General features: G+C 39.8%; 1 protein-coding gene across 6 annotated transcripts in view; it reads right to left on the bottom strand.

Annotated features, from left to right (window-relative positions):
• The window catches only part of ARID4B (AT-rich interaction domain 4B), a 156,671-nt gene that overhangs the window by 1,023 nt on the left and 145,763 nt on the right, over positions 1-9,885 (bottom strand). For 4 of the 6 annotated variants that reach the window (XM_040465020.1, XM_040465024.1, XM_040465025.1 and 1 more), the window contains one exon: positions 9,141-9,287. In XM_040465020.1, the coding sequence (XP_040320954.1) occupies positions 9,141-9,287 (147 nt within the window). Of the gene's footprint in view, positions 1-2,353; positions 4,120-9,140; positions 9,288-9,885 lie in introns of those variants that run through there. The other 2 variants (XM_040465023.1, XM_040465026.1) reach the window with 1 other exon arrangement.

Genomic DNA, 9,885 nt, shown 5'->3' with positions numbered 1-9,885 from the left:
TTGTTTAGGCTTCCCGTAATTGTGACCTTGTATTTCACAAAAGATGAGACAAATCCAACTGTCTGTATTTGCAATTCAAGCACCTCGCTCCATCTATCCTATGTAGTCCAGTGAAGAAATTCTACTCAATTTTTCTTTCAGAAGGTCTCCCAATCCTATTCTCATCCCCACTCTCTCTAGCATTATTCCAAGAATCATTTCCTATCCGTAGCACTTGCAACCTCATCACATCTGGCCTTTCCTGACTCTTCCTCTCCACTCTTACCTACACATTCCATTTCTAGATGAAACTCCCTCAAATGTTACTTTAAGGATTGCAGCTCCTGTGTGTCACCATCACATCTGTCATCATAATCCCTGTATGCTCATTCACCGCCCCCTTTAGACTCCTAACCACTGGCTTTCCCTGACTGTACAATTTAGCACATATTTTGTTAAGCCTTACATAGATTACTTCCACAATAAAACCATGAGACTATTGCTGCTTGGGGATCACATCTAATAGACACAAAACCCATCATGATGGTAGTCAAAAATCCCTAAATAGGTTAAAATTAAAAGAAAGGTGGAGAAATGGGCTCACAAAGAACGAAAGGGAGCACACACTCCTAGAGGAAAATAATTAGGATGAAAGAGGCTGTGGTTGGACAGTTAAAAAATGATCCCATCCCCACTGCTGTTCAGAACTGGTTTTTAACTGTTTAGAGATCACTTAATGCCTCTGAAGAGTTTAAAATATAAGGACTCTTTTCATAGAAAGATACAGACAAAAAAACTTTGGAAAATACGTTAGTGGTCTTCCGTATTCTGCTTCGGCTTCCCCAATCTCCCTACACTTAAGAAAATTAACGGGGCGCCTGGGTGGCGCAGTCGGTTAAGCGTCCGACTTCAGCCAGGTCACGATCTCGCGGTCTGTGAGTTCGAGCCCCGCGTCGGGCTCTGGGCTGATGGCTCAGAGCCTGGAGCCTGTTTCCGATTCTGTGTCTCCCTCTCTCTCTGCCCCTCCCCCGTTCATGCTCTGTCTCTCTCTGTCCCAAAAATAAATAAACGTTGAAAAAAAAAAAAAAAAAGAAAATTTTCTAAAAAAAGAAAATTAACAAGACCTGACCCTCAGGTTATTTCAGGAGAAAAAAAATGGTTTTGGAGAACACTATAAGAAACATCTATCTTAATTTTTCCATCCATTGTAACTAGGTTGATAAACTATAGTTTAGGTAACCAGAGGAGAATTTGAGTCAAATTCTGGTAATACCATGAATTCTCACAACAGGCAGGAAGGCAGAGAGGCCCAAGAGTATAAACCTCAATTCCAACAAAATTTGGAATCACTGTTTCTATAACACACAAAGTACGTGATATTAGTTCCTTGAAAAACAGGGTTTCATGATCAGGTAAGAGTGAAAACAGTAGGTAAAGGAAGTTAGCCAGGGGTCTCTTCATAGGCCTTCTCGGTTTTTAATATGCCAACACCGAATCTCTGCGAAGAAAAAATGCTATATATAGCATATATATTTGGCAATGAATTCCCAAAGCATTTCCCAGAACCGGTATTCTAAGACTTCATTTTGGGAAGCACCGTCCTACAACAGTTTAAAAATCATCCATTAAACAAATTTCTGTAACAATAAATACAGGGTCATCCCAAAGGTGCTTTAAAACTATACATTTGAGCTTTTTAGGCCTTAAAAATTAGAAAGGATTGCCTCTAGGTGGAAAGTTCATTTAAATGAGGCATAAAAATCTAAATACTGATCTTTTTTAATGTGGAAAAAAGCAGATGCATATTAAATCACCAGAGACCTTTTAAAAAATCTAAATCCAAGTACCATCCTAGACCAACTGAATACAACTCTGAGGGTCTAGAGGTGGGGGGATGGGAGGATGGCCTCCACTGCCCACCCCGCCCCCCTCCCCGCCCGACACCAACAGGGCACAGGAGTACTGATCACTGTTTTAACAATGTCCAGATGATTCCAATGTGCAGTGGGGCAGAGTGCACTAAAAATAAAAGTCCAATGAAATTGTAACACAGAAAAAAGAAAAAAAAGCTGCTGGTAATGGTTCCACATGTTAAAGAAAATAAAAATTTTTTCTTTAGACAAACCTCCAAGTGATGAATGAATATTCATATTCAGACTCAAGCAAAATAGTCTATAGTGTATATACAAAGATATAAAAATGCCTAATAAATCCTGAATCTCGTTAATGGACTTTTAATTCTTATAGGTATAATATTCCCTTTTTTTGGTATGTCAATTAACCCCTTCTGGATAATACAGGCTGGAGATGTATGTTCCAGTCAATCATCACATACAGAAATGAACTAAAATTACTTAATCTTTTAGAAACAAAATCAAGGATTCACAAACTATGGCATTTTATTTCAGAGCCTTTGCTTACATTTGTACAATATATTACATAATTCTTCATTGTTTGCAGATCCTAATATATACTTTATAGCTTTTATTCTATAAGCTTTTTCTTCAACGTTTTGCTGTCAACAAATCTTTACAGTCCTGTACAAATTTGAATAACTTGAAACCATTTTCAACAAAATTAGTTACTGTAAGCACACACTACAAGACTGAAAATGCTTTTCTTAGAAAAGTTGAATGTAAAGGATTCTGACACGTTAGCATCTACAACAAAACGCTTCGAAATTCTCACATGTCGTATTGCCAGAAAACAAATAAAACATGCCAGCCCCATCCAAAAAAAGTACACAGAACTACAATTAAAACGGTAAAACAGTCTGTACAGTAAAGTACTGTGTATTAACAGTGCCAGGTATTAAATAGCTTGAATGAACACATCCGCAATATACAAATGTCTTACAAAGGTGTAGAATTAAATACAAGTGCCAAACAGAACAGAGATTGGAATCATACAACATAAAGTCAATACAAGTGAAAACAAGTTTGCGTTCATTTTGGATTTTATACAAGGCATTTAATTTTATAGGCCTACCACCCCGATTAGCTATTTATACTTAAAATAACAACCATCCTTCTGAGACAGTTCATATCAACAACTGGAACCATACTAATACAGTTTACTTGTTCCTGAAGTCCTCTTGTTGTAGCTCATAATAAAATAAGCAATACAAATGAATTATCTGTATTTAAGGAAAAAGAAACATTTACAAGAAAACACAAAAATATAACTGTTATAATTCATTATGAATAAATATACACTTTGAACTGGCTAAGTACAATCTTTATACATTGTTTAAGATTTAATACAGTTTATTAGCCATTTTCTTTTTTCACACAATGTATTATATCAAAATTAAAAAAAAATACTGATTTATAGAAAAATGGCAAAGTACAGTAGTTCCATTCCAATTTGAAGGGGCATGAAAAGCCACTGCAAGACCTTTTAGCCTAATTCAAACCTGTAAACATGTTCAGTCTTTTTTTAAAGAGAATCTTTAATATTTGGTTACCAGGATTGATGTCTAATATCCTGTTAACTGCAGGTTTGGAATTTATTACATGTGCTTGACTTATACAATTAAAGCCACCTTAAGGTGACTTGCTTTAAAAAACAATTAGCTCGTACAAATGAAAATAGGTTCGTATTTTTTCATAAATAAATGGAAAAATATCAAATGTTCCAGCTTTAACAAAATACAAGGGAATACATATACAGTAAGTTATCTTGACATGTTCCGGCCCACCTAACAATTATGCTTACTGTATTGTCTCTACAGGCAGTGAAAAGCCTCCATTTGCCACAGTGGAAGGCCTTCAAGTTACCAGACACACAATTCCCAGACAAGTTGGAAACAATTATTGCTTGAGGAAAAGCAGTTCATTGTACTTTTTCTTCATAAAAAAAGTGCACTTAAGTGCCAAGTCAGCTTGTCAAGAAACAATTTTTAAATATAAAATAGTGCTTGTCTGATTTTTTTTTGTGCCACTGTGCAGTATAAAAAAAGACGTGGCCCTCAACAGCCATTAAGTGCAAAGTGCTTTAGCAAGTCCTGCTGTCACCTGCACTCAACTGACATTCCATTTTGTGATGCGCTGGACATTGACGGTTCAGCTAACGTTAACATAACAGCAGCTGTTATGGAACTGGATGAAGGGGAAGAGGAGGATGAGGACGTAGCAGCACCTGAAGAAAGGGGAAACCAAACCAAAGGCTTAATAAACGTACATACGACAACAGAAAGAAAACACCAGCCCCGTAAGCTAAAAGCCTGTCGTATTCTCTGAAATCACTCAAGCCTGCAAAAGCAGTCCGAAGGTCACAATGCCATGATGTAAAGAAAGGAAAAACCAGTGTATCTCAAGTAGCTCTAGACAGTCCTGAAATACAGAGTTAAGGAAAAGGGACAGATCAGGGAATGCCGCTCCCACACCGATCTTATTAGGAAAAAAACAATTGTGCACCCAGTCTATTAAGACACGGAAATAAAACCAAGAATCGACTTTGCAACAGTGAGACAAACATCAAAAAGAACTTTGAATCCAATAAGAAAAAGTGGTAATCCACCCAAAAATCTTTTCCTTCCTCCTAGTTCCTGCATCTTTCTGTGTTTAGAGTTTCTTACAAATTTAAAGGGTGATGAGAGTGATTCTTAGTGTTGGAACAAAAGGGTCCACGGCTTGACTACTGCTTTTTCCTGCACTTCGCATACAAAGCAAATGACACATCCGTTAGTTTCTTCAGGGAAATTCTCTCATTGTTATAAATCAGTATTTTTTAAAGTTTATTTATTTTTGAGAGAGAGAGAGAGAGAGAAAGAGAGAGCGAGCGAGCCCATGGAAGCACAGTGGGGAGGGGCAGAGAGAGCGAGAGTGAGACAGAATCCGAAGCAGGCTCCAGGCTCCAAGCTGTCAGCACAGAGCCCGATGTGGGACTCAATCTCACAAACCGTGTGAGATCATGACCTAAGCTCAAGTCAGATGCTCAGCCAACTGAACTACCCGGGTGTCCCTATAAATCAATATTTGAAAAACAAAATGTTTTAAGGAATACATGCACAAGGTAAAAGAAATTCCTTCAGAATAGGAATTTAAGGTGGAAAAGCAAATCTCTGCCTCATGAAAACCCTCCTAAGTCCTCCAAATTTCACTTCCCTGTTGTTACCAGTTGCTTCAGTCTTCAAAACTCTAGTAGAGGTGCTGGCAAATTACTGTCCCAAGGCCAAATCTGGCCCACCTGTTGTTTGTTTGGCATAAAAAAGGTGATTTTATTAAAAGCACTGGGACAGGCGCATGGGCAGAAAGAGCTGTCTCACCTGTCTCTGATAAGAAAAATTTATTGGAAGGGTGCCTGGCTGGCTCAGTTGTCGGAGTGTGTGGCTCTTGATCTCGGGGTTGTGACTTCAAGTCCCACATTGGGTGCAGAGATTACTTAAATAAACTATATATATATATAAAATTTATTGAAACACAGCCACGCCCATTTGTTTACCTCCTGCCTATGGTAGATTTTACACCTACAATGGCAGGGTCAAATGTTCCAAGGAGGCCCCTTGGCCCACAAAGGCCAAAATATTTATTAACTGTCTCTACAGAAAATGTTCCAATCCCTGTTCTAGAGGAATGTCCTCTCCAGCCTCTAGAGATAGGATATGCAAATTTAACATATGTAGCTATAACTTTACTTTGAAAATATAAGTAGAAGCACCATAGTATAGTGTTTGACTTTTGATTATTTATTTTTTTAATTTATTTATTTAATTTTTTTTTAATTTTTAATATGAAATTTACTGTCAAAGAGACAGAGCATGCAGGCAGGGGAGGCGCAGAGAGAGAGGGAGACACAGAATCCAAAGCAGGCCGAGGCTCTGAGCTGTCAGCACAGAGCCTGATGCAGGGCTTGAACTCGAAAACCATGAGATCATGACCTGAGCCAAAGTCAGACACTTAAGTGACTGAGCCACCCAGCCACCCCTCTTGATTATTTTTTTTAACACTTAACAACTTACCTTAGGAGACTGTTCCATATTGGTATGTATACAGATCTACCTTTCTTTTCAAAGTTGAATAGTATTCCATTGTATTTATGAACTTTAACTTATTTAATTCTAGTGTCTTCCTGTTGCTAACAACAATATAATAAATATTTTGAGCGTTACAAATAAAATTTTAAATGTCTACTTCTTTTTATTCCATGCAATGTATCACTTGATAATACAATTGAAATAATTTCTATCTGTTATTATAAATATCACCATGACAAACTTCTTTATCATCACATATTTCTCCTTGGGACCTACTTCTTAGAACCGGAATTAGCTAGTTCTCCAAATACATAGTCAAACTGTTTTCCATAATAATTGTGCCAATGCTTCCAGCAATGCATAAAATATAAATTTCACCGTATTTTCCTAGCACTGGTTTCAATTATACTTTTTTTTTTTTTTTTTTGGCTAGGAATAGTATCCTATTTGATTTGCATTTCTTTGAACAGCTGAGATAGTCATTTTCCACTGATATTTTACATAGTATTTAGGAACTGACTTTTACTGCTAACTCCCCAGGGAAGGCATCCATTTATAAGAATCACTTGCTACAGAGAATCTATGGTAACCACACATACAAACACTGTTTCGGAGGAGCTGTTTCTGGGTAGACATCTTACTACATGAAAACACTCTAACAAGGCTTAGGCGATGGAAGAATAAGGAGCGCTGGCACAAGAATTTAAATAGTATGCTTATAGTTGATTTTTAATTATTTTTAAATGGTTATGTATCAGGGGAGGGGCGCCTAGGCGGCTGCTCAGTCGATTAAGCATCGGACTCTTGATTTCAGCTCAGGTTATGATCTCATGGTTCACAGGATCGAGCCCCGCACTGGGCTCTGTGCTGACAGTGTGGAGCCTACATGGGAATCGCTTTCCCTCTCTCTCTCTGCCCCTCCCCTGCTTGTGTGTGCATTCTCTCTCAAGATAAACTTAAAAAAATGGTTACCTATCAAAGAAAACCCTGATCCCCTTCCTTTGACAGAATGCTTCTGTATATACTTTCTATATATTAACATTTAATTTCTTTTCGAATCACTCCATGACCCAGACTTTCAGTCTCTCCACAAATTAAAAAGCCTAGACAAAGGTGGAGAGGTATAGGACTTATCACAACAGCAGAAAAGGGAACGAAGAACATTCTTCTGAAGAAAAAGAAAATGAAAATCAAAGTGCTTTGATTTTCATCAGAGATGGGAGCAGTGGAAACAGAGGACGGTTGGGGAAGCATAATCATAAGCTTGCAATGACTTTGTCCCCCCACCCCTGCCCCTAGGGTCCCCTTTCTCTGTTCCCTTCATAGCAAACGTGAGATTTTTCCTAGAGAGTCACCATCTCTACTTCCTTGCCTCCCCCTATCTTCTGAATCAGCTTTAGACCAGCTTCTGCACCTCCACAGCTCACAGTACATGCTCTCAAAAAGGCCACCGATGATTCCAGCACGGCCCAGCCACTGACCGCTTTGCTGGCCTTTGAGCAGCATTTGGCACAGATGACCACTGGCCTCCTCAACTCTTGGCCACCTTCATCGGTTTTCTTCATTCAAGGCTACTCCTCACGTCTTGCTAGTCTTCTCCCTCTCAGCCCTACTTGTAAAAGCTGGCTTGCCCCAGCTCTCCTTCTTTTGTACCCACATTTGTCTTCTAGATGATCTACTCAAGTATTGGGGCTTAACAAACCGCTTACAGTTAACTACTGTACTATGGCCAGGCAAGGACTTAAAAATTTTCTCTCTAGTGCTGCCTTCCCGCTGAGCTACATGCTTACGTACCCCACTGTCTACCTGGCATCCCACTTGGATGCCTACTAGGCATTTCAAAAAGTAACATGGTGAAAACAAAACGTCTGATCCTGTGTTCCTCAACCCACAATGTTACCTTTTCTAGGTCCTCCTCGGTTTCCAAAGTCAGCACCAAGTAGCCATTTGTTCCTGCTGGAAACCTACAAATCATCTCAATTCCTCTTTGCTCCACCCACACCATACCCATCAGCAAGCGCTATGAACACGGACTGCTCTCCATCTTCCCCGCAAGTACCCCAGTCAAGGCACTGTCGCCCGCTCCCCAAAGCCACTGCGATGGGCTTCCTAATCCACAGACACTGCTTCCTTCTACCCCTGCCCCTCTAGAGTCTGCTTTCTACACAGCAGGTGATCTTTAAGTACTATGAATAGACCATGTCATTTCCCTGTTTAAAACTTTGAAACAGCTCTCTGTCTCACTTAGAATACAATCTCCACCCCTCATCCTTGCCTATAAGGCCCCACAGGAGTCGGCCTCTGCCTACTCTACCTAGCTGATGTCTGTACTGCTTTCACCACAATGATTTTCTTCCTGCTTCCGAAAGGCACCAAATGTATTCCCTCATAGCAGATGTTCTCACCCTGGGGTGATTTTGCCCCCTAAAGGATACCTGAAAAATGTCTCGAGATACTTTTGGTTGTCACAACTGTAGGTTGCTGCTGGCATCCAGTGGGTAGAGGCCAGCGATGCTGCTAAGCATCCTGCGGTGCACAGACCTCTCCCCGCCCCCCCTGCCCAGCGCCCCGCCCCCCACCCCATCAGCAAAGACTTACCCAGCCCCAAAATGTCAAAAGTTCCAATACTATTTTCTCTGCCCAGGACTCTTTTATGGACTGAGCACCGTGTCTCCCCAAATTTCTATGCTGAAGCCCTAACTTCCAACGTGACAGTATTTGGAGATAAGCAATACGTTTCCTGTTGTTTAAGACCCCAGTCGTGGTACTTCGTTATGGCAGCCCTGGCAGACTAAGAGAACTCTTATCCCCCAGATTTAACTTCTCTCGCTTCCTCTGGTCATTCAGGTCTCAATGAACATGTCCTGATCATTTGTAACCTAACACAACCCATCCAATCTCTGCCTTCACATTACTCTCTTCACAGTGCTGTTCACTATCTGAAATCTTATTTGTTTTGTTTTGTTTTGTTTTTTAAAGCAGACTATCTATAAACTCCATGAAAGTGAACATTGTGACCTGTGACTTGAGATCATTTTTTCTTTAAATTCTTTCCCATTTTATAGATGAGGAAAATAAGGCAGAGCAATTAAAGATCTTGCCCGAAGACCCAGACATAAACTCACATGAATCTAACTGTAGGGTCATAAACTGCTGGTTTAAGTAAAGGAAGGTTAACACTTACTTTCTCTCTCTTTCTTCTTTAAACGCTTTCTCCTCCTATCAATGGAAGCTACTTCAGATTTTAATGACAGATAATGTTTTCTGATTTCCTGAAGTTTCTCTTGAAGAATTGTGATGCGTTCAGCACTTGTCATGTTTTCCAAGTCCGCTGCGAATTTAAAACTTTCATCAGTATGTATTTTTAAACAAAATTTTACCATATAAAAGAAAGCATGTAGTATGGTTGTAGAAAAATGTCAAGACAGATAAACTAAAACCAAGGCTTGTGAACGTTTGTTTCCCTGAGATTTGTTTTTCTAGCTAGAACATGAGAAACTATGCCTACATAAGGGCGCCTGGCTGGCTCAGTTAGTGGATCACGTGAATCTTGATCTCATGGTTGTAGGCTCTAGCCCCACACTGGGTTTAGAGATTACTTAAAAATAAAATCTTTAGGGGTGTCAGGGCGGTTCAGTGGGTTAAGCCTCTGACTCTTGATTTCAGCTCAGGTTATGATCCCAGAGTCATGGATCAGCCCCGAGTCAGGGTCCATGCTGAGTGTGGAACCTGCTTAAGATATTCATTCATTCTCTTTCATTCTCTCTCCCTTTCTCTTCCCTCCGTCCCTCCCTCCTTCTCCCCTACATGCATGCTGTCTCTCTCCCTCTCTCAAAAATGTAAATAAATAAACTAGGGGCGCCTGAGTGGCTCAGTCGGTTAAGTGTCCAACTTTGGCTCAGGTCATGATCTCAGTTTGTGGGTTCAAG

This window comes from Herpailurus yagouaroundi, unplaced genomic scaffold (genome assembly GCF_014898765.1).
Source record: "Herpailurus yagouaroundi ecotype Mexico unplaced genomic scaffold, PumYag 530, whole genome shotgun sequence".
NCBI lineage: Eukaryota > Metazoa > Chordata > Mammalia > Carnivora > Felidae > Herpailurus > Herpailurus yagouaroundi.
The sequence above is the reverse complement of the archived record's forward strand: the minus strand, read 5'-3'. Positions and strand labels throughout refer to the sequence as shown.